We start from the raw sequence: 26,363 nt of genomic DNA on the forward strand, positions 1-26,363 counted from the left end.
TTTATTTTTCCATCAGCAGAAGTTGCAAATTGTGACTTTGAATTGGATATATCAGAGACCTTTCATAGGTGAATGAGCCACTCTATGCCTCTTCCAAACCTTTGTGCAATTCTTCATGTATGCTCTGCATCACTGGCACATGAAGCTTGGCAATAAAAACATTCTGGGCCTGAAATATGGTACAGACCGAAACCTAAATCAACTTAAGTCAACCTCTTTGTTACTAAGGCAAAAAGATGCTGGCCTAAAACAATTTCTGAAGATAGTTGAATGATTCTTGTAAAACTGTCAGGCAGCTGTCTGTTATGCATAATGTACTGTTAAGTATAAAATAGCAGCTGTCGCCTATCACACATCTCTAATGTTGAAAAATACAGGTCGTTCAGCTATAACACGCATTTCATTAATGTGAATTTGCAAAAATTCCATTGGGGACATGGTGGCAAACTTTAAGGCATATATTGGTTATAATGCAATTCTGGCCCCATTAGTTTAAATGGTGCCTCTATTATATGGTTTTCTTATGACATGGAGTTGCACAAGAATGGAACAACTGTGTAGCAATTCCTACAAAACACTGGTTATTGAAAATACTTGCAATACATTTACAATGCAAGTCTTGCATATTGGATGTGACATATAATACAGATGGCTAAGTTTTATGAAGGGTGACTAAGAATTTTGTATCGTGCAAGTAATTTTAAAGTCTTGTTTGTACAAATTAAACAGTTTTATTATAAGACACAGCAGCTACATAAAAATTAAAACTATTTTAAAATAATGAATTTATCTAAAAACATTAGCATATGTAGCATTTGAGGTTGGGATGCAAATTGCACAATTTGGTACCAAAATATTTTAAATTGTGTGTTTGGTCTTGCTCAGTGTAGTTCATTAAAACTGAGTTGAATATGAACAAAGATTACCTGCTAACCAGGTTGTGTGCTGATTTTTGATTTGCTAATTTGTTGCTTAAGATCTATGCAATACATTAAAATTAAATAAAGTATAAGAAATGAACACTGAGTATAGTACTTGGTAAGGATATTGCAAAGGATTTTTCATGAATATATTATTTGACTTGTTAATAGTAATTAATATTTTTCCAGTCATTAATGATTGTCTTATAACTTGTGATATCTGATTTCTTTTTCTTTCTAGTCTTCATTAAAGCGACGAGGAAGTAAAGACTTCCAAAAATCTGAAAAGAAGTCACAACAGATCACTCATGAGGTATTGTGATTATGTATCAACATTAAACAAATTTGCACTTAACAGAAATTTAACTTAATTACTTTGTATAGTACAAACAATCTTTATTGGTGATAGAAAACATTATTTGTAAAATTAAATAATTTCACTTTGTATCAATTTGTTGACAGAGTGAGATTGATTTAAGTGAGAATATGTGAAATGGTCATTAGCAATGTGAAGAATAATGTTTAATACATGATCCCTGATAAAGGGCTTATGGCCGAAACTTCGGTTCTCTTGCTCCTCGGATGTTGCCTGACCTGCTGTGCTTTTCCAGCAACATACTCTCGACAACATGATTGGTAGTATGACATCAAATTTTTGATGAGCTTTTGAAGACTAATGCTGGTTACAGATACCATTTTTAATAGATATTAATACATACATTATTTTAGGATTAATTGTTCACATGGAGGTTAATTTCCCATTGAGCAGGAACAGGGCAGAAGCTCTAAAAGAATTATATTTTTGATCATATTGCCTCATCCTCGTCTCTGTGATCGATAGTAGTTCCAGCTGGCCTTGGATGTGGTCATCCAGAATACCTGTGTGTTTCAAGCTGACCCTTCATTTAGTCAGGCCTGTAGAAGCATCTAAAATCTATTGGTTTCTTAATGCATTTTTTCCCAGAGCCTATGGATAGAATGTTTGCTGAGTAAGATCTACCCACTGGGATGAGCTTAGAGTAATCTATCCATCAGTGCTTAAAGGGATCACAGTGGACAATTTAAAAAAAATGATCTGGTTGAGTATTAAAGATATTTGTTGAGTCAAAAGAGCATTAAATCACATATAAATCTTTTGATTGATGAATGATCCTTTATATACTGTCAAAGTTGAAACTTTATTGCTGGAACAGCACAGCAGGTCAGGCAGCATCCAGGGAACAGGAGATTCGACGTTTCGGGCACAGGCCCTTCTTCGGCCTGTGCCCGAAACGTCGAATCTCCTGTTCCCTGGATGCTGCCTGACCTGCTGTGCTGATCCAGCAATAAAGTTTCAACTTTGATCTCCAGCATCTGCAGACCTCACTTTCTCCTTTATATACTGTCAGCCTTGTCTCCCCATTCACGTGATTGCCTCTGCTGTTCTCTTGTACTTTGCAGCACAACTCATTTCGGAAGCCACCAAATTTCGTGTGCTTCTATAGTTTTGCTAAGCTGTTCTTTTGAAGGTTGATCTAACTATCACACCTCCCTATTTCCATGCATCACTGACCAACCAGAGAGCCAACAGCACCACCAGGAATGATGGCAACTTCTGAGATTCAGCATCTCAGGCCCCAGATGAGGACAACAATTGAGTGACACAGTCACTGGCAATCATACATCTGAAGTCTTTCGAAATAATAAAAGCTATAAGTTTACACACTGTCCCCAATTTGTGAATGAGTTCTGTTCTTTAATACATTCGTAAGTCAATTTGTATGCAATTGGGACACAATGCAGGATAATATAAAATAACCATTCAAAGTATGAGAAAATGTTTGAATGTCAGATCTTTAACACTAAGATTAATACACCTGTGTATGGAATCTCATTTGTAAGTCAGACATTCATAAGTTGGGAACTGTGTCCAAGTGGTGAAAAGAGGTAGGCAGGTGGGGACATTGGTGTGCATGTTATCTTGTCATTCTCCCACCATTGGGGAAGGTAGAAGATGGCCCTCCTGCCCTCATATCAGTTGACCACTTGCTTGGTCAGTTAGAGACCTTTGCAAACTGGCATTTGACTAGCACCAGGTAGGCTGTTCACCAAATAGGAAGACTAACATTTGAATCCTGAACTTGTGATGGAGCACAATTTCCTCCTGATTGAGCATCCTGTGGCCCATAATGGGATGATCTGGCTACATTGGTTATCCATCCTACCTAACCCGTCCTCAACATACTCATCTATCCTTACCAAATTCCTAATGAGCCTTTCGGGGGCCTTCCTGACTGATGCCAGTGACCTCAGACTCCACTTACTTTCTTGTGAGAATGATGTCTATTGTTGTGTCCTCTCAGATGCAGTCCCATGAGTGGCCATCTCAGCTTTGGTGCTGCTGGGACTAAAGAGCTGCGGCCCATCTGTTTGTCCACTATCTTTCTCCTTTAAAGGGATAGAAGCCCCAAGGGTGGGTTATTAGTGATGGGTTGTTTGAAAAAACAGTCGGGATGCCCACAAATAACTGATGTGATGCTCCCTCCAAACAAGATTCCTCATTCATCTCAACCTGTCTGACTGCACATCCTTGTCTATGCCAGTTATCCAGTGTGTTGTAACTCCCATCTGGTTTTGTTCTTATTTCTCTAATGATTACCAGATAATCACATGCAATGATTCCTTTTCCTGTTTCAGCACATTACTTCCCAAGGGTATATCCTCGGTTTTATCCTACTTCTCAGCCACATGGTGTCCCTTGTTGACATCATCCAATAGCGCAACATTAATTTTTACATGTACACTCCTTCCGTTGTGCAATGCAAATTCAAATGTGTTTTCATGCATCTCCCTGAAGCTGGCTTTGTTTTAGCACTGAACATTTAGATTGAGCTCTAATTTCTGGAACTCGTTACTTAAAGCTTTTCAGCGTTCTATCTGGTGCACACTCCTTTTCCTCCAGGAACTTCACTTCGTTCTTAGAAACTAAGAAGTTGAAGACTGAGATATGCTTTTGCCAATTCTATGCCGCTTTTATTTGTGGACTTCTCACACATTTCTCTTTGGACTATTTTTCTTCTCTTGCACTGATTGTCACCATTGTTTAGCTGCAGTCTTGCTCTCTGGTCTCTCTGCTTCTCATCAACTACTTTTACTTGTTTGCTTGTTGCATTCTTTTTCCCTTTGTAGCAAGGGCAATAAACAGGGGACATACCTTTAACATAATTGACAGTAGAATTTATGGGGTGTTGTGGAGAAATTGTTTAATGTAAGGGATGTAAGAGATGTGGAAGTTGCTGTCTGAAAGGGCTGTATAGGCAGAAACTCTATCTAAAAGGTGCTTGAATATGTTGTGTCCTACAAATCTTTGGACCTAGACTTGGACAGTAGGATTTGGCAAAACAGCTGTTTCTTGGATACATAGACCAGATGGCTTCCAGTGCCTTAAATTTCTATGATTCAGTGATTAAAGCCAACGTTTAAACTCTAAGGTGGAATTTCAAATTTCACTAATTATCGAGGTTATTGTACACTGACAAGATGGCACAGATTATTATTATTTTTCTAATCAAATTTTGTTAAGGATATATATTAATTTGGTCATAGCTAATTGATTATCTATATGGACTGCTCCTGTTTCTGTCTCCCTTTTTAAATACATGTGTGACCTGGGCATAACTTTTCATAGTGACCCTTGGCTGTCCTTGGGCATAGTCTTTATATGTAAATACCGAAAAGAAGTGCTGTAAGAAGATGCCACCCCGGCCCCGAACCCAAAATTTGGGGTGAGAATCATTTTCAACTAATGATGGGTCATCAACATGAATCTTTAACAATTTCTGTCTCCAAACATGCTGAGTATTTGCTGAGTATTTTCAACATGTACTGCTTTCATTTTAGATTACCAACATCCACAGTATTTTATCTATCCACTCATCCACTCAGAGCTCAGTCTTGCGGACAGGTTTTCTGTGCTGTAGATTGTAATTTTTGGGTTACTGCATGCTGTAGAGATTTGACTCCACAGGGTGCATATTATTTTTCTCTATAGAAGGATCACTGACTGGAGGTCAACCTATTGGATGGACTTGGTTTCTATTTGGGCACAGAAAACCTCAGAACAGATTTGTATTCCCAGTAAGGAATCTCCAGCAGCTAGTAGGAATGGGCCAAGTACTTGTGAGTCTGATCTCCGGTGGGTGTGGGGTTTGTTCAGTGAATTCAGTTCTCCATTGAGAATGGACTGTGTGTGGTGGGGCTGTATTGGACAGTTTGGGTAGCTTTGTATCAGGATGGGCTTTGCCCTAATGAAAGGGAAGCTGGTTGGTTTGATCTGGGAGGAAACACTACTTTTTCACATGGCCCACCAGAGGTGATGTAAAGGCACTTAATCTCGGGCATTCATGAGATGCTCTATTTCCTGATGCATGGGCAGTCTGGTTGACCAGGTTTAACCTAAAAAACACGTTAAGTGTGAGGTTGTCATTCTTTTTAAAATAATTAGGGGGAAAATGTCATAGTGACATTGACTCTCAACTGATAAATCAGGTAATGTTCTGGGCAGCCAAGTTTGAATATAACAAATAGGTGATACAATTTGAAATCAAAAATAATTTTGAGTCAGAAATTTACTGGTGACCATGAATCCAATGACAATTGTGGCACAAAACTCAACTGATTCGCTAATGCCTTTTAGGGAAGGAAAACTGCCTTCCTTACCTGGTCTGGCCTTCATTCGATCCTAGACCCACAGCTTGAGTCTTGGTTAAGCAAGTCATTTGATTGTATCAACTGCTTAAATAGTCTCAGGGGAAAAACACAGACAGCCAACCTAGCTTTCAGTAAGGCATTAGAAATTACGATGGCAAACTCAGCCCTGTTATTCCTGCAAAGTCCCCCTTTGACAGAATTGAGAAAGCAGTCTCACAGATTAATCGAGCAATAGCCTAACATAGTCGTACCTTTGGAATCATACAATTCAGAAAATGTCCCAGATATAACGATCACCATTCCTGGGTATGTCTTGTCCCACAGCAGGACAGAGCAAATAGATGGTGGATAGTGGTATACATTTGGAAGGGAGTATCCCTGGGAGTCCTTAAATTGACTCTGGACTCCATGAAGTCTCATTACACCAGATCCACTGATGATTAACTGATTCCACGCTCCCTTGGCTGATTACTCCTACATGTTGAGCAACATGATAGTGCAGAATTTGCTCTAGGTGGATGACTTCATTGTCCATCTTGAATCATAGCTCAGTAGCAGCATGACTATTTCTTCAGTGTGACTGGGTCAAAATCCTGGAACTCCCTTCCAAATGGAATTGTGGGTCTATTTACAACAAGTGGATTGTGACATTTGAAGAAGGTAGTTCATAGCCACCATATCAGTGGCAACATGTTGTGGACAACAAATGCTGCAGCCATCAACACCCAGATCCCCAAATTAATTTTTTTTAAATGACCAACCAAGTCCCCAGAAGTGGTTCGCCTATCCACTGCCAGTCACACCTTTGTTAAACATGGCAGAATGTGGATTGGATTCAGGTGAACTGTTCAAATATTAAAATCTTGATCTGACCCTAACACATCTATTTTGTCATGAAAATTCACCCCAGCTGTTTATTTCCATGCATTTATTAGAAAGTGAGATATTAAAACAAACTAGCCATGCAATGTAAGCTGTGGAATAAATGAAATATAGTCTGAAGTGACTTTAAAGCGTACAATGTACAGGTACTTTTATATTCCAGAGTTCTATTTTGGTTTTGAAACCGACTTTAGAAGATCTCACCTTAAACCATAAGATGTAGGTGCAGAAATAAGCCATTCAGTCCATTGAGTCTGCTCCGTCATTCAATGAGATCACGGCTGATCTGAACTCTCCACTCCACTTTTCTGCCTTTTCCCTATAAACCTGATTCCCTTACTGATTAAAAATCTGTCTGTTTCATACTTGAATATCCTAACAACCCAGCCTCAACAACCCTGTGCAGCAAGGAATCCCATGGATTGACTACCATCAGGGAAAAAAATCCTCCTTATTCCTGGCTTAAATGCATGACCCCTGATCCTGAGATAATGCCCTCTGGTCCCAGACTCTCCCACATGAGGAAACAACCTTTCTGCGCTACCCTGTAAAGTCCTCTAAGAATCTTGTAGATTTTAATAAGGACGCCTCTCAGCCTTCTAAATTCTAATGAGCAGGTCAAGCCTAGTTAACCTTTCCTCATTAGAGAATGCTTTCTTATCCATATCAGCCTAATGTATCTTCTTGGACTGCCTGCAGTGCCAGTATACCTTTCCTTAGATAAGGGACTCAAAAGTTTTTGCAATATGCCAGCTGTAGCATGATTAGTGACTTGAATAGGTTTAGCAAAACCTCTCTTTCTTTTGTGTTCCACTTCCTTTGAAATAAAGGCCAACTTTCCATGTGCTGTCCCTATTACCCACTGAAATTAGATGCTAGCTTCTTATGATTCAAGAATGAGGACCCTCAAATCCCTCTGTTCTGTAGGTACCTGCAGTCTCTCTCCGTACAAATAATATTCAGCTCCTCTGTTCTTCATACCAGAAATCTCATGTTTTCCCACATTATATTTCATCTACCAAATTTTTGCCTACTCATGTAACATGCCTATAACCAAGTGCAGTTTCTTTGTCAACCTCTCCTCCTATTTTAGTGTGATCTGCAAACATGGCTATAATACATTAATTTTCCTCATCCAAGTCATTCATATATATTGTAAATAATTGTGGCTGCAGAACTGATCTCAGTGGCCCTCCATTAGTTGCAAGCTGCCATCCTGATGATGTCTCACTTATCCCGACTCTGTCTTCTATTAGTTATCTCATCCTCTGTCCTTGCTAGTATATTACCTCTAACAGCCTGGGCTCTCATATTATTAAATAGCCACTGGTTCTAAGAAACTTTGAACTATTCCTTTATGAACCTTTTTGACCTGACTGCCAGAGATTAGCTGTTTGTTTCAGATGAATTTATTGCAATAAGTGGCAGTGTTGACATCTGAGAACAATCAGCTATATGTGCCTGTCTTTCAATCTGTTCAATTTAACCTCTTAAAAATTGTAAAAATCCATCTGTAGAAGTAATTTGTGTTTAACGAAATTTACTTCCAATTTTGATATTATGCAAATTGTCATCAGATTAACGTAAATATAGTAAACCCCAAAAATCTGAGTATAGCTTGCCCTTAAACAAATACATGAGCTGGAAGCATGGAGCATCCTTCCTCCTAAATCTGAATCTGGATCAGCTGATTAATGACATAATCTTTAACAAAGTAATGCTGTCAATACATTTTGATGTATTTCAAGGAATTGAGATGGATTTTAATTTGAAAAGTGCATTTCTATGATCCATTTCTAATGGACTTTACCTGTCACCCCTGAGTTTTCTCCTGGTTAAGTAACACCAATTCTCATTCTTGTTTCCAAATCCCTCCATGGGCTCACCCCACTGTTTCTCTGTAATCTCCTCCAAAGCTGTGTGATGTCTATGCTGTAATTCTCACATCTTAAGCATTTCCCATTTTAATTGTTTCAACATTAAGGGTTGCGTCTTTAACCCTAAGCCCTGGTATTCCCTCCTTAAACCATTCTTTCCATGTCCACAGCTCCAGTTCTCATTCCTCCCTTAAGATAATCCTCTAAAAGCCCATCTCTTTGAGCAAGCTTCTGGCATCTTGTGTAGCTTTGGCACCATATGTAGCTCAGAGTTAAATTTTGACTGTTCTAAAGAACTTGGCATGTTTGCTTATGTAAATAGGGCTATGCAGGTATAGATTTTTTGTTTTGAACTGCTCACAGGCTACTGTCTGAGATTATTTATTCAACTAAAATCTCTGAAGCATGAGAAGAAACCATTGTACCGATTCATTGATTCTCAGTTTTATAAAATCACATTTGTTTGTTTGTCATGCTTCATTGATATTTGTTACTTCAAATTGTAGACATAAGTTTTTTTTATTAATTATGCCCCAAGGAGGACAACGATGACATAAAATGCCAGCTACAGTTTGTCAAAGAAGAAGCTATTTTAATGCGTAAGAAAATGGCAAAAATTGACAAAGAAAAAGATAGACTTGAATGCGAGCTGCAGAAGTACAGATCCTTTTATGGGGATCTGGATAGTCCTTTGCCAAAAGGTGAAGCAGGAGGGCCTCCTACAACCAGAGAAGCTGAACTCAAACTTCGTCTCCGACTGGTGGAAGAAGAAGCCAATATCCTAGGGAGAAAGATAGTTGAGCTTGAGGTTGAAAATAGAGGATTGAAGGCTGAGTTAGATGATATAAGGAGCCACTATGAAAAAGAAGGAGCAAGTGGTGAAGATTATGTTGGAGTTGGTGCTTCTGCTTTTCGGGATCAAAGTGAAGCTGTGTCCGAACTAAGACAGAACCTGCAGCTTGTTGAAGATGAAGCTGAATTGCTAAGACGAAACCTGGCTGACTTGGAAGACCAAAATAAACGACTTTCCGCTGAAGTCAGTAAATACAAGTATAAAACGGGAAGCATGCAGGATGCTTCCCGGAATAGTGATAATTCCAAAGTAACAGAAGTTCTTCAAGAAGAACTAAAGGCAGCCAGAATGCAAATCAATGAACTCAGTGGCAAAGTCATGCAACTACAGTATGAAAATCGTGTGCTGATGTCCAATATGCAGCGCTATGACCTGGCTTCCCATTTGGGTATCCGTGGCAGCCCCCGAGATAGTGATGCAGAAAGTGACCCAGGAAAAAAAGAAAGTGATGATGATTCTCGACCTCCTCATAGGAAAAGAGAGGGTCCCATTGGTGGGGAAAGTGACTCAGAAGAAGTTCGCAATATCAGGTGTTTACAGACTCCGCCTAGGTCTTTATTTTCTACAGATGGCAGATTGCTTCAAAAAAACCTGAAGGACAGACAACAGATGTCAGACATACGGCTGGAGGCAGAACGACTGAGTAGAACTATAGATCGATTGATTACAGACACAAGCACAATTATAACTGAAGCAAGAATTTATGTTGCAAATGGTGACCTATTTGGCAGAATGGAAGAAGAAGATGACAGCAGCAGGATTAGAGAACATGAACTTCTCTACAGAATAAATGCTCAGATGAAAGCATTTAGGAAGGAGCTGCAGACCTTCATAGACAGACTAGAGGTTCCAAAAACAACAGATGAAAAAAATACAGAGGAACCTTTGTCTGTCAGTCAGGTGAGCAAATCCAGTGTCCCATGTTAAATATAGTTAAATGTTGTCAACTCCATTCTATGATTTACGTTTCTGTATCATACATCTTAAACTTTAGGTGGGTACATTATTGATTATTATATTGTAAGTAACTGCACATTTAGCACAAAGGGCCAGTTCACTATATTTTGAGTAGCATTTGAGATAGCAGATGACTGACATACACAATAATATTCTGGTAGATTCCCAAGTAACACATGATGTAATATTTCATAGATTTAGTTTAATGTTATCTTTCAATTCCAAGAAACTGTGGATAAGGTCAGGGTGTGCATTGTAAGCTTTATCTGTCATGACATGTAAAGTTCAGCAAGTCATTAGTTTTGTGTACAGAAATTGTTTAATGTGTTATCTGCAGTAATATATTCATGAGACTATACTGTGATATTTATATATTTACTGAAAAATCGTTTTGCTACTGTTGATACATGTATGACTGTTATTTAATGGTAATTCTTGCTTTTTGTATTTGCCTGTCCAGATGTTTCAACCTATTATTTTGCTTATACTCATCCTTGTATTATTTTCATCATTGTCCTACGCTACCATATTCAAATTGGTTTTTCTTTTCACGCTTTTCTTTGTTCTGTAGAATCTCCATCTACTTGAGTATACCATCTTTTTAGTTTGTTTATTTGTTTTAATATTTCATCAAGACTTCTACAAACACAAAATAACAGTGTTCAAGACATTTTGGAATTACTATATGCAAAGCTTTGTAAAATATTGGAGACTACCAATTTTCAAGATGACCTTTTATATGAAGCCATTGGGTGAGTGATCTTCTGAATTATTTCTCTTTTTGTTAGTGTTGGATGATATGAGCTGTTATAATAGTTGCTGTACTTGACTTGTATGTATGTTCCTTATAAATGTAACAAATTCTTATCACAAAGGTAGAGATAGAAAATGAAAATAAGTGCTATTTTATTTGACTGTGACATCACAGTAATGGTCTCAGTTCAAATTTGAAGTATATATTGTTCAATTCTGAAATAATTCAGACAAAAAGGAACCATGTCACAAATACATTTGGTGGCCATTTCTCTTGAGGTCCACAACATTTCTTTCGCCAGCATGAAAAACACTCAAGACTACAAGGATGCTGTATTTTGATGTAAGCTTCTGTGCAGTGAAGAGTTAATTTTTAATCCATTGTCTTTTTAAGACCAAAACCAAGAAATTACTATGCAAAATACTAGTTGGTGACTGTTCAACAGATTTGTGTAACATCGTTCTGTCCAACATTTTAAGATATTTTCTAATCAACTTGTTCAAGAAAGTTATAACACACCTCTGGAGCAGGTGTCTCTTCTGATCCAGAGACAGTGGTACTACCACTGTGCCACTACAGCCCTTGTCCAGCATTCTAACAGAATATTTAACAACTTAAAAACATTATGTCCACATTGCTAAATAAGTGATTGGAGGTATGTCATGTGATCTAATTAAGGACCCATTCATTAACATCACCAGTAAATTCCAGACTCAAAATGGACAGTGATAGATTAAGAAACATTTCAAAATAAATAAAAATCAAGAAATAAATGGATTACAGGTATTTTACTAATAATGGATTAGCAATACATCTATGATTAACTATTTTCATCTAATTATGTAATAATACGGCAGGAATGGTAGCATTATGCTGACGTTAATGCATTAGTAATCCAGAGGCTTGATCCACTGTAATAGAGACGTGGAGATACGGAGACGTCAGCAGCTGGATAATTCAAATTCAGTCAATTAAATAAATTTCTGTAATGGTTGCCATGAAACAATCAGATTGTCCCAATACGTTTTAGAATCATAGAATCCCTACAGTATGGAAACAAGACATTCAGCCCAACAAGTCCACTCTGATCCTCTAAAGAGTATCCCACCCAGACCCATTCCCCTACCCTATTACTCTACATTTTCCAGTACTAATGCACCTAACCTACACATCCCCAAACGCTACAGGCAATTTATCTTGGACAATTTATCTAAACTGCACATCTTTGGACTGTGGGAGGAAACCTGCACACACACTGGGAGAATGTGCAAACTCCACACAGACAGTTGCCAGAGTCTGGAATCGAACCCGGGTCCCTAAGCATTGTGGGGCAGCAGTGCTAACCACTGAGCCATTGTGCTGCCCTGCAGTCACTGTGCTGCCCTTTCCTTCCCTGTTTTGGGGAAGGAAATTTATTATCCATACCTGAACTGGTCTCTATGTGGGCAAAACTAGAGTGTACTGCTTTAAAAATTAAAGGTCAACCTTTCATGACAGAGATGAGATTTTTTTTGTCTCAGAGGATTGTGTGACAATTTTAAAATTCATTTCTGTGAAATGTGGCTAGCTGGGCCAGTATTTACTGCCTATCCTTAGTTGCCATTTAGAAGGCAATACCTGTAGTGAGCTGTCCTTTTGAACTGTTGCAGTCCTGGTGTTGTAGGTGGACAACAATGCCTTCAGGAAGGGGATTCCAGGATTTTGACCAAGTGACAGTGAAGAAACAGTGATTATATTTCCAAATCACGATTACGAGTGCCTTGGAAAAAAACTTGCAAATGCCCTTTCCTTGCTAAATTTAAGTGGCCATGAGTTTGGAATATGCTGTTTAAGGAGCTTTGACGTTTTGCACTGCACATTGTAGATGGTACACACTGCTGCTGTTGAGCATCAGTGATGGAGGAAGTGAATGTTTGTGGTAACAATCAAGTGGGCCACTTTGTCAGAGATGGTGTTGAGCTTCTTGAATGATGATGAAGCTGCACCCATTCAGGTATGTTGACTGCATTCCATCATACTATTGACTTGTGCCTTGTAGATGATGGACAGGCTTTGGGGAATCTAGACATAAATTACTCATTGCACAATTCCTTGCCTCTAACCTACTCTTATGACCACTTTTTATATGGCTAGTCCAATCCAGGTTCTGGTTAATAGTAACCCCAGGATTCAGGATTCAAAAGCCATTAAATTTCACAGCTTCAGTGACAGATGAAAAGTGTGAGGTGATGCATTGTGGAAAAAGTAACAAGGCAAGGAAATAGTCAATGAATGGCAGGACGTGAGGAAACTGAGGAAAGGGGGAATTGTGGGGTTCTTGTCCACAGCTGGAGTAGACGTAAGGTTACCCAGTCCCATAGGGCTGCTGTCTCAGAGAGAGAAAACTGGTGGCAGTTTAACTTGAAAGACACCACACATCAGGTGAATGGTGAAGCTAAGAAGTCAAGTGCATTATGGTAACCTCAGCCGGTATGGGAATTGAACCCATGCTGTTGGCATCACTCTGCATCTCAAACAAGCCATGCAGTCACCTGATCTAACCAACCCTAGCCAGAGTGCTATATACACTTCTGGTTATCCCACTATTGGAATGCGGTTTTGGAGGGGATACTGAGGAGATTCAGTAGAGTGTTCCCTGCTCTGAAGACATTTAGCTATGAAGAGACCAAAAAACTGCAGATGCTGGAATCCAAGGTAGACAAGCAGGAGGCTAAAAGAACACAGCGAACCAGCCAGCATCAGGAGGTGGCGAAGTCAATGTTTCGGGTGTAATCCTTCTTCAGGACTGGGGGTGGGTGAAATGGGAGCTGCAGATAAGAAAGCAGTGGGGTTGAGGTAGGGATAGGTAAACACAGGTAGAGGGTATGACCTGGTTGGTCGATGGGAGGTTAGAATCTGGTTGGTAGCTGGAAGGGAGGGTTGATGAGAGGAGTGGAAGGAAGGAGGAGGGACCATAAAGGGAGTCGGAAGACGGCAAGGGAGGTTATTTGAAATTGGAGAACTCAGTGTTGAGGCCTATAGGCTGTAGCTGAGATGTTGTTCTTCCAATTTGTGGTCTGATCGGTAGTGGCAATGGAGAAGGCCAAAGATGATCATGTCAGAAAGGGATTGGGATGGAAAATTTAAAACGGGCAGTGACTAGGGAGGTCAGGTCGGCACTTGCGGGCCCAGCTGAGATACTTGGCGAATCGTTCCCTAAGTTTATGTTTGGTCTCCCCGATGTAGAGAAGACCAAACGTAAACTTGGGGCATGTTTCACCACGCATCTCAGCCAGGCCTGACCTCCCCAGTCACTGCCCATTTTACTTCTCCTTCCCAATACCCTTCTGACATGACCATCCTTGGCCTCCTCCATTGCCACAACGAATCAGAACACAAATTGGAGGAACAACCGCTCATCTTCTGCCTGGGCAGTCTACAGCCTGCAGGACTCAACATTGAGTTCCCCAATTTAAAACAACCTCCCTTGTCATCCTCAGACTCCCTTTCCAGCACCTCCGCCTCCCCTCCATTCCCCTAATCGACCCTTCCTTCCAACTGCCAAATGGATTCTATCCTCCCATTGACCAACCAGCTCATATCATCTACTTGTGTCCACCTATCCCTACCTCACCACTCCTTCCCCACCCTTTATCTGCAGCTCCATCTATGCCCACCCCCAGTCCCTGAAGAAGGGTTACACCCGAAATGTTGACTTCTCTACCTTCTGATGCTGCCTAGTTTGCTGTGTTCTTCCAGCCTCCTGCTTGTCCAGCTATGAAGAGGGGTTGGATAAGCTTGGGTTGCTTCCTTTGGAGTAGAGAAGGTTGAGATGGGACCTGATTGAGGTGTATATGATTATGAGCGAATAGACAAGGTGAATAGTTACTCCCGTTAGTTGAAAAGTCAGTTACAAGGGGCATAAACGTAAGGTGGAAAGCAGGAGGTTGAGAGAGGATTTGAGGAAAAGTGTTTTTTGATCCAGTGTGTGATGGGAATCTGGAATGCACTGCTGCAAAGGTAATTGAGGTGGGAAACCTCATTACCTTTTAAAAAGTACTTTTTAAATCTCATAACATTCAAACCTTTGGGCCAAGTGCTGAAAAATGGGATTGATTTAGATTTACGTAGTTTTACTGGTGCAGACTCAATAGGCTGAATTTAGACAAGTTGAGTGGGCAAATGCATGGCAGATGCTGTATAATGAAGATAAATGTGAAGTCAATCACTTCAGTCAGAAAAACAGAATGGCAGGGTATTTTCCAAATGATAATAGTTTGGAAAATGTTAACCAGTCACTGAAAGCAAGCATGCAGTTGCGTCAGGTTAGAAAGGCATCTGGTATGTTGGCCTTCATTGTAGGATCATGTAAGTCTTACTGAAACTGTATAGACTCTTGTTGATCACAGTTGGAGTATTATGTGCAGTTTTGGTCTCCTTACTCAGGAAGTTATATACTTGCCATAGAAAAATTGCAGACAAGGCTTCACCAGCTTAAAATTAATAAATGACGGGTGAGGGGCCAGTACTTTGGTTTAACTACTTTGGTATAAAACACAGGTTTGCTCACCAAAGAGAAGAGTTGAAGTATTTAATCCTTTCCGGGGAGATTACCATTTGAAACTGAAGCAGAGAGAAGCTATGGAAGAGAGCATAACAGTGAGATTAGTTTCAGATTCCTCATATAAGGACCAGCACATACTCAATAGGCTGAAGACTGTCTCTTGCACTGTAAACTTGCTGTTGCTACTTTTTTGTCAGATTGTAAACATAGCCCAAAGGTTTTCTATGCTCATAACTTCTCTCTCTCTCTCTCTCTCTCTCTCTCTCTCTCTCTCTGTCTCTCACACATGCTCTGGAACTGTTACAAATGTCATGTTTGGATATTAATAATTAAACCAGCTAACTTGCCAGTGATGGAGTTATTCTGGTATAGTGAGTAGTATCCTTACTTCTGAGCCAGATGGGCTAGGTTTTAGTCTCACTTAGAAATTTATGGGCATTGTTGCGTTCATGATGTGACCAAGCAGATTGATTATCCACCATAAATCCTTCCAGTAGCCTATGGCAGGTAGTAAGAAAAGGAGAGTCTCCTGTAGGAGATACGGTGCAATTACCAGTGCTCTGGATATCAATTCCAAATACCAGAACACTGGTCTCATACTACAATGCTATTTTTTTCCCCCTGCTGGGTAGTAAACCATACTGGACATAGATGGGCGGCACGGTGGCACAGTGGTTAGCACTGTTGCCTCACAGCGCCTGAGACCCGGGTTCAATTCCCGGGTCTCAGGCGTTGGAGTTTGTGGAGTTTGCACATTCTCCTTGTGTCTGCGTGGGTTTCCTCCGGGTGCTCCGGTTTCCTCCCACAGTCCAAAGATGTGCAGGTCAGGTAAATTGGCCATGCTAAATTGCCCGTAGTGTTAGGTAAGGGGTAAATGTAGGGGCATGGGTGGGTTGCGCTTCGGCGGGTCGGTGTGGACTTGTTGGGCCGAAGGGCCTGTTTCCACGCTGTAATGTAATGTAATCTAATCTAATCTAAAAATCTAGATTGGTGGCCCTCATGCTATGGCTCAGGTGACAGCTGGAAACTATTTCCAGGAAAATCTGGCCATGGAAACAGACATTAGCACGTTATTTTGTTTGCAATATGTACCACTCAGACATAGAAAAGTTTTGAAGTTCTATTTAACAATCGGGAAGTGAATATACTGAGTAATGGTTTGAGCAAATATCACCTTGCTCAAGCTAACTTCTGTTCCTCTATGAAAACTTGAGAGATTGTTATGGTTTCCCAGTAAAGTTGCATTTATTTGGACCAGCTGAATCAGATAAGTGCCTACTTTGGGATTGGCAAAGTTCAGTCTTTGACTAGACAAAAAATACATTATACCCCTCCTGTGTTATTCAGCAGATTTTGCTAACCATAAACCTTTTTTCTTTGTTGTGTGTCCATAGGAAATTGAGGAATAACCTTCAACTAGTGTTCTGTTTGCAGATTAGTCAGAAGTTCCAACTGAGCCAGCTACCACTACCGACTGGATGGAAATTTCTGTCAATCAACTCCTCCTGCATCTATACAGAATTTAGTCCTTCCCAATACTTCAGTTGTAATTGTTGATCAGAAGTGTTTGAACCTATTTTCCCATTTTATTAATCATAACAATTCAGCAGTTGGCTTTTAGGGGAACTCGTAAGCATACAAACTCATATCGCTGTTCCAATATGGCCATCTTTTGTATGTAATACTGTTGAAAGCTAGAATTAATGTGGAAGTAACGTATTTATTCAAGTTACTTCAACAGTCCTTCTGTGTCAAAATGATTGGACATTTATAATGCAACTAGCAACTACCTTGATACTTCTGAAGAGTGGATGTGTGTCCTGGCAAGAGGTGAAGAGGAGCTTGAAAATACCCCCTCTATTTCCAGGTGATTTCTTGACTTAAATTTATTTTGCAACAGGTTCAGTCAATGTCAATTTTATTTGCAGAAATCTATTTGCAGAAGTAATCTTGTCATATTTCTGGCCAATTTAATGAGAATGGTAAAATGTTATCAGTACCAATTATTTTCAGAAATCAAAATCTTACAGAATTTTGAATCATTACTACTATATAAAATAAACAAAAATACCTGAGGTCCATTAAGTAATACTCAATTGTGGTTAAGTGTTCTTGAAGGCAGCTCAAGACTGAACTATACTGAGAAAGTATAAGTACGTCATTCATTTCCTCATTCTTTAAGTCTGGCCAGATATTTGAGTTTTAACAACAGATTTTTCACTACATAGGTATCACACTTCACAACCCAGGAAGAAACCTGACTTTTCTTGATAGCTACATACATATCATGTGCCAACTTTTACTCTGCACAGCATAATCTGTGTTGCCTTCTACCATCATCTGAATTAGAAATGTTCAAATGGAAATTAAAAATGGCTGGTACCACAGTGTTTTTTGGGTCTGAACATGAGATCAAACTCTACTTGTGACCAATGTTTCTTCCTTTAAGAGGAAGTTGCTTTATCAGGTACTTACACAATGCAAGTTAAAGTTCTCTGAAATTATAGAATCCTCCATCAGAAACATACTTGATGAGCAAATGTGTGGGATACAAATCCTGGCCACAAATAATCTTAACTATATCATTGGTAACTACAGATTTGAGATAGTCATATTTATGAAGCAGAATTACAGTTGATCTTAAAAGTGTCACCTACAAAATTCACAAAGACAATCCAAAATCCCATAGGCTGCACCAAGGGACGGAATTGATTTCCTCACACTGTGATTTAAGTATTCAGTGACATGCTCTTAAATGCAATGTTTTCATTCTTGTTGATATGGGGACCATGAAATAGAATCCCTACAATGTGGAAGCAAGCCACTTGGCCCATCAGGTCCACAGTGACCCTCTGACCCCCCCCCCCCCCCCCCCCCCCCACACCCCCCCCCCCTATTCCTGTAACTCTCTGTTTTCCATAGCTAATCCACCTAATCTGCCCATCCCTGGACACTATGGGCAATTTGGCATGGGCAATTTAGCGCCTCCAATCCAGCTATCGTGCATATCTTTGGACCGTGGGAGAAAAACTGAGCACCCAGTGTTAACCCACGCATACACAGAGAATGTACAAACTCCACACAGACAGTCGTTTGAGCATGGAATCAAACACAGGCCCCTGGCACTGTGAGGCAGCAGTGCTAACCTCTGAGTCACTGTGCCACCCTTGGAGAGCACGTGCAATCAATGACTGACTGTATTTGCATGACATAGCTTGTGTTGTATTCATCAGAATGAGGCCCCTATGTCAAAGTAGCAGCATTCCATGATCTTAACAGACTCGTTCCATGGAATCTGTGTCACACTGTATGAATGAGTATACTAAACGTTTGTGTGAGATAAGAATCCTGACTTCGCACAATACCAAGGATCTGTTCTGCCTCTGATAGACCCACACAATTTCACTGGAAGTATGACTGATGGATCCAGCCACAGCAGGGATGACTTTTATTCTGGCTGCAGTACCAAAAAAGCACAGAGAAACTGAAAAACAGGATCAAGTCCAGGACCAGCTGCTACTGAATAGCTTGTGCTGTACACATCAGAATAAGGCCTACTTTGTTGTGGACGTCCTTGTCAGACTCTTCCAGAGAGACAGCGAGCTTTTATTTGTCATTTCTACCATATACAACTGATACAGTAAAGATGAGACAGTATTCATCCAGGACTGAGGATGCTACACGGACAGCACAAACTACACAATCGTACACGACATAAGGTGCATAAGAAGTGCAAAACATGCAAGTTACAGTGTAATAGAAGGTTGCTTGCTATATCAAGGACCATGCCAAACTATCATATGTGTGAGATGCAAATAATAACCATTCACAATACAGAACACTGTTTATGATATTCCCCCAGGTATGCTCATTAGAACTGTGACCTGTGGATCTGGCCACAGCAGGGGTCATCACCACTGTGCTCTCAGTGCAGCAAAGGCACAGAGAGATTGAGGAACGGATGCATCAGTGAGTCCAGGACCAGCAACAACCTCTTGATGCTGTCAAGCAGCCTCCATGTGAAGAGGTGAAGGTTTTCTCAGGATGCAGAGTACCGGATGTCCAAAATATTGTCTCCAGTGTAATCCCTCCAGATGAGTGAGAAACAATGCGGCCGCAGATTGAGGATGTTCTAGGATACCATCACAGAACTTTACTCTGCACTGGAGGAGTGAATGGTCATTTTATATGTCAGCAGTCAAGACAACAGCTGAGGTAAGTTATTGTACAACTAACTGCTTCCAAGGATCCACTGTGGCCCTATGTGAGATCTCTCAATCTTCAATCCACAAATCTATCATGGCTGGTAATGATGCAATTTATATCACGTCATAATCGCTTTATCTTGTTTCCTTGATGATGTCAGTGCTGCAGCCTGGGAGGTGGGTTTTGGCAACATAGTTGGCTTCCACTTGGTGCACAGTGCTACTAGCTACACACTCATTGCATTGAGAGTACCATTTCAGTATAGGTAGAGGAATGTCTTTTTTAAATTATGTAACAGCTGTTTTGGGACACTAAAAGAAACTTTGGCCAACTGAATGGGGGGAGTCTGTTGTGAAAACTGGCCAACTGAGCAATGTGTTAGGAATTCGATCAGACCAGACAGACATGCGGACTGGTTGATTTATATTGAATAGGTCTTAATGAGACAGTAGAACTAAGATATAAAGTGAGTAAGCTTACAGCATTCACTATCAAATTAAATCAAGCCAGATATGCAAGCCATTCGCCTTAAATGATTAATGAATGGGTTGTTGATGAGACAATGTTGCAAGGTTTTGGGTGGAACACTAAATCTGAGTTTCGATTTAACTGTTTTTGACACATTACAGCCCCCTAAGGTCAACTCAATCAATAGGGGAAATTACAGTATCCAATACTGTCTTTGCAGTACCTTTCCTGATACAGAAATCCAATTTACATTGAGTAATTAAATCATGCTAATTAAATTGCAATATCAAACTGCCGCTAAGCCACTACTAGGAAATGATCTAGATAACTAGCTAAAGGAAATCAGAGGTGTCACTCTCCACTCCAGAGAACATCAGGACCAAGAAGTAAGAAGTTTGGCAACAAGAAGAAAGGCCTCAACTCCAGTTTGACAAGCTGCAATCGAGGTATAATGCTTCTAACATCTTGCACTCTCAAAGCCAATTTTAAACTAGTGTGTGGGCATAGACATTTAAGAACTGTAAGGTTACTTGGGATATTAGAGGGAAAGATGTAAAATTGTACATTTAAAACTATGTTGTGTTTCAGCAATAATAAACTATGACTCATAGTAAACCATGCCTCATTATTAGAGTAAAATTAAGTAAGTAGATCAGACCGTATGAAAACTAAGCTTACATCATATTGTGGCTAAGATCACCAACAGTAAAGATATCTATTCCAATTATGTACAAGTCATCTGTAATCATAGGTTTCACATCATAAAAGTCTGCATCAGGTATTCAGGAAGTTGCCATGATGTCTATATCTTTAAACTGTCTCAGGTTCCTTCCTCATTTTAAAGGCTGGATGCCTTGCTGGGAGACAAAAGTCTACTGTCTACATCCATGGCTGATAATGTAACTCCCGACTGAGGACGTGTGTCAATACAATGCTGACCATTCATCCACCAAGGCTGTGGTGAAGCAAATGAGAGGCCACTTGAAAGTGAGGCTCCAATGCTTGGATCAATCTAGTGGGGTAACGCAGTAGTGGACAGTGTGTCACATAATCCTTCCATGCTGTGTTCTGCACAATTGGAGCAAGCAAAGAGAGTTGTGCTGAATTTTAAAGAGCTAGGAGAGTGGCAGCAACATTCTGAGGGGGAGAATGAGGACAATGATCAAGAGGAGCTTCACTGTAATAGCAATATACACCATTGGGTGCAACAAGCCACCAAGACTTAACTGATACCCACTTCCAACATATGAATTGGATTAAATCATTGTGTAAATTTGTTGCAGCTCAAAAAACGAGCAGCCTTCTGTTAATTCCCAGAAGCATATACTGCTTTTGATTTCTCCTCTTCACTCTCCCTGTTGTCAGTAACAGTTAATGTTATCAACTATTTGGAGGTTTTCCAGCATTGAGTCATACCGCACGGAAACAGACCCTTCAGTCCAGCTCATCTGTGCGGACTAAGTTTCCCAAAGTAAACAAGTCCCACTTGGCTGCTTTTGTCCACATCCCTCTAAACCTTTCCTATTCATGTATCTGTCCAAATGTCTTTGTAACTGTACTTGCATCTATCACTTCTTCTGGCAGTTTGTTCCACATATGAACCACCCTCTGTGTGAAAACATTGCTCCTCAGGTCCCTATTAAATCTTCTCCTCTCAACTTAAAAATATTCCTGCTAGTTTTGGACTCAAAGTTTGTGAGAAGATTTGTAGCTCGGGTGCTCGTTGTTGTGGTTCTGTTCGCCAAGCTGGGAATTTGCGTTACAGATGTTTCGTCCTCTGTCTAGGTGATATCCTCAGTGCTTGGGAGCCGCCTGTGAAGCGCTTCTGTGTTGTTTCCTCCAGCATTTATAGTGGTTTGTCTCTGTCGCTTCCGGTTGTCAGTTCCAGCTGTCTGCTGCAGTGGTCGGTATATTGGGTCCAGGTCGAAGTGTTTGTTGATATAGAATCTGTGGTTGAGTGCCATGACTCTAGGAATTCCCTGGCTGTTTTGTGTTTGGCTTGTCCTATAATAGTAGTGTTGTCCCAATCGAACTCATGTTGCTTGTCATCTGTCCCAGCCTATCCAGCCTATGTTTCTAACTCAAACTCTCCATTCCTGGCAACATCCTGGTAAATCCTTTCTGAACCCTTTCCAAATTAATGATAACCTTCATATATCAGGTCAACATCTATATAATGATGAAGAAAATTATCTTTAACGTATTTGACAAATTCCTCCCCATCCAAGCCCCTAACACTATAGCAATCCCATTCTGTGTTTGGAAAGTTAAAATCCCCTTCTTTACAACCCTATTATTATTACACATATCTGAGACCTCTGCATATTTGCTCCTCAGTTTTCCACTGACTATTGAGAGGCCTATAGTGTAATCCCATTAAGGTGAGTAACCCTTATTTCTGAGTTCCACCCATATAGCTTCATTGGACAATCCCTGAAGAATCTCCTCTCTAACTACACAGCAGTAATGTTTTCTCTAATTAAAAACATCACTCTCTCCTCCTCACTTTGTATCCTTCTTCAAGCATTTGAATCCCAGAACATACAGTCGTTAACTATAGTACAGCCTCATACAGAGTAAGGCACCAGAGTGTTAGTACCTCTGATATTCACCCTTTTTTCTTTTGCCAGTGATAAGCAGTGCCGTTCTTGAGAGAGGGCAATGTTGCATGATCAAGAAGTGAAGGCGAGGGCAGGGATTAAATCAAACTAATATTGGGGGGGGTGGGAGTTTACCCTTTTTATATACCAACCAGATCTCCCTGATTGGACCAGACTAACAGTCGCAATCAGAGAAATCATATTCTATGAGGCTGACATCATTGCAATCAGTATGCTATCAGGGTTGGAAGAGGTGGTGACACGATTGGTGAAATGATTTAGGGTCAGATTGCTTGGGTGAAGAAGTCCTGTGGCTCAGTGAGTAGACACGCACAGACATATGCTTTCACATTGTTTCCCTCTGGGCCTCTGAGAAATAATGTGTGCAAGTAGTTTTTTTTTTAAAATCATACAATAGTTTGATAAGGCAAATCGTGTCAGAGTGTAATTGGTGGTGGAATAGTTTGCTGAAGGTGGTGGTGAGGTTTGGATAGGGTGACAGTATTTGGAAGCAGGTGTTTAGAATGGAGTATCCTTGCAGTGCAGGACATGTCTGTACAAGAATGAACAGACACTGGTAACCTACACCCACCATCACCTCATCCTCTACTTAGACAGTCTCCTGTAGTAGGCAATCTCAGGATGATGTTAGTAAAATCCCTGGGAACTTCTTCTCCCTTCTAAGACAAGCAGACAATCTCCAGGAGACCACAGTCACTGATCTCACTTGTCCCCACATCCTACTTACCTGCTCCTGCTTGAGATGTCTCTCCTCGGGCCATTTTAAATGGGTAGTTAATCCACACTCACTGTACAGACTAGCATCTTATGCAAAAGATCACAACTGAGTTCTTCTAGGCTATTGTAAATTAATCTTTACAACTCATTCTGCTGTATTCTAGTTCTAACAGCCGTAGCTAATTGTAGAAGCTAATCCCTCATCATCTCAATTAAATCCCAGAGTAGTAAGTTTGCTCACTGAGCTGGAAGGTTCGCTTTCAGATGTTTCATCACCATGCTAGGTAACATCATCAGTGAGCCTCCACTGAAGCACTGGTGTTTTGTCCCACTTTTTCTATTTATGTGTCTTGGTTTCTTAGGATGGGTGATATCATTTCCGGTTCTTTTTCTTAGAGGATGGTAGGTGGGGTCCAAATTGATGTGTTTATTGATGGAGTTTCAGTTAGAATGCCGTGCTTCAAGGAATTCCCGTGCATGTCTTTGTTTAGCCTGTTCTAGAATGGATGTGTTGTCCCAGTTGAAGTGATATACAGGCAAAGAAGGACATAAGGATACTAGGGAGAGTGGGTCATGACTTTTTGTAGCAAGTTGATGTTCATGTATCCTGGTGGCTAGTTTTCTTCCTGTTTGTCCAATGCAGTGTTTGTTACAGTCCTTGCATGGCATTTTGTAAATTACATTTGTTTTGCTGGTTGTATGTATAGGACCTTTTAGGTTCATTAGCTGCTGTTTAAGTTTGTTGGTAGGTTTGTGGGCTACCATGATGCCAAGAGGCCTGAGAAGTCTGGAAGTCGAGAGAATGGTGCTGGAAAAGCACAGCATGTCAGGCAGCATCCGAGGAGCAGGAGAATCAATGTTTTGGGTATTAGCCCTTCATCAGTAATCTGGAAGTCATTTCAGAGATACCTTTGATGTCGGGTAACGTGGCTAGAGTTTCTGGGCGTGTTGTGTCTGCTTGTTTGGGTTTGTTGTTGAGAAATTATCAGACTGCGTTTATTGGGTATCTGTTCTCTTTGAATACACTGTGCAGACATTTTTCTTTGTAGTTTCTGGGTGCTGCAGTGTGTTATGGCTCGTTGAAATAATGTCCTGATGCAGCTCCATTTGTGGATGTTGGGATGATTGCTTCTGTAGTTGAGTATTTGGTCCATGTGTGTTGTTTTCCTGTAGATGCTGATTTAAGGTTCCCTATTCATTTTGCTCTACTGTGACATTGAGGAATGGGAGTCTGTTGTCATTCTCCTCTTTTGTGAATTTTATGCCAGTAAGGATATTGTTGATGGTGTTGTAGGTTTCCTCTAATTTGTTCTGTTTTCTGATGACAAAGGTGTGCCATGTAGCAGACCCAAAGTTTGGGTTGAATAGGTGGGAGGGCTGTTGCTCAGGTCTTGACATTATTGCTTCTGCTAGGAACCCTGATATTGGTGATATCAGTCAATGAGGAACTTCAAACGAGTGCATACAGGAAAACAGCACACACACAAAATACTTAACTACAGAAGCAATCATCCCAATAACCACAAACAGAGCTGCATCATAACATTATTTTGGTGAGGCACAACACACTGCTGCATCCAGGAACTATGAAGAGTAGAAGAAAAATACCCATAAAGCATATTCAAAAAGAACGGATACCCGATAAATACAGTCCACCGATTTCTCAACAACAAGCCTAAATAAGCAGACACGCCCAGAAACTCTAGCCATATTGCCTTACATCAAAGACATCTCTGAAATGACTTCCAAACTACTCAGAACTCTTAGCATCATGGTAGCCCACACACCTAACAACACACTTAAACAGCATCTAAAGCACCTAAAAGTCTCTATACATACAATCAGCAAAACAAATGTCATTTACAAAATGACTGTACAAGCACTACATCGGACAAACAGGCAGAAAACTAGTCACCTGGATATATAAACATCAAATTGCCACAAAAAGACATGACCCACTCTCACTAGTATTCTTACATATAGACGAAGAAGGACACCACTTTGACTGTGACAATACATCCATCCTAGGACAGGCTAAACAGAGACACGCACGGGGATTTCTAGAAGCATGGCATTCTACCCGAACTCCATCAAAAGACTCATTGATTTGGACCCCATCTACCATCCTCTGAGAAAAAGAACTGGAAATGATATCACCCACCTTAAGAGACCAAGCACATAAATAGAAAGTGGGACAAAACACCAGCACTTGACGACCGAAAGCTTACTGATGATGTTACCTACCATGGTGACAAAACGTCTGAAAATAAACCTTGCAGCTCAGTCTTATATCCAGAACCTCAACGTGAACTACAAATCTTCTCAAAAATAGCCACATGCATGTTCAATATGGGAGTATCGCAATGACAAGATGTGATGCAATGTGGGGTTAAGGGAGAAGTAGCATTTCCTTAGATGGGGTTCTAAGATGAGGTGACTCTAAGGACTGGTAGTCTGTGCAGATTAATTGTTATTGGTTTTGGTAGCTGCAATTACAATCAGATAGGAATGATAAAGTCTGGCGGTGGCGCAGTGGTCAGCACTGCTGCCTCACAGTGCAAGGGACTAGAGTTCGATTTCAGCCTCAGGTGACTGTGTGGAGTTTGTACATTCTCCCCATGTATGCATAGGTTTACTCCGGGTGTTCCGGTTTCCTCCCACAGTCCAAACATATGCAGGTTAGGTGGATTGGCGATACTAAATTGCCCGTAGTGTCCAGGGATGTGCAGGCTAGGTGGAGTAGTCATGAGAAATGCAGGATCAAAGAGAGAGGGTATGGGGATTGGACTGGGTGGGAGTGTCGATGTGGACTCAATGGGCCGAATAGCCTGCTTCCACATTGTAGGGATTCTATGATTAAATGAATATGAGCTTCC

The 26,363-nt window shown here is 40.5% G+C and overlaps 1 protein-coding gene across 1 annotated transcript in view; it reads left to right on the forward strand.

Annotated features, from left to right (window-relative positions):
* mtcl3 (MTCL family member 3) overlaps nt 1–10,892 on the forward strand; it is a 52,546-nt gene extending 41,654 nt beyond the window's left edge. The window contains exons 5-7 of the mRNA XM_087980475.1: nt 1,162–1,233; nt 8,907–10,121; nt 10,639–10,892. Of these exons, the coding sequence (XP_087836601.1) occupies nt 1,162–1,233; nt 8,907–10,121; nt 10,639–10,749 (1,398 nt within the window). The 3' untranslated portion in view covers nt 10,750–10,892. The remainder of the gene's footprint in view (nt 1–1,161; nt 1,234–8,906; nt 10,122–10,638) is intronic.
* The last annotated feature ends 15,471 nt before the right edge of the window (nt 10,893–26,363 follow it).

This window comes from Chiloscyllium plagiosum, unplaced genomic scaffold (assembly GCF_037043375.1).
Source record: "Chiloscyllium plagiosum isolate Xiang-an unplaced genomic scaffold, Cpla_swu_hap1 HiC_scaffold_3, whole genome shotgun sequence".
Taxonomy (NCBI): Eukaryota; Metazoa; Chordata; class Chondrichthyes; order Orectolobiformes; family Hemiscylliidae; genus Chiloscyllium; species Chiloscyllium plagiosum.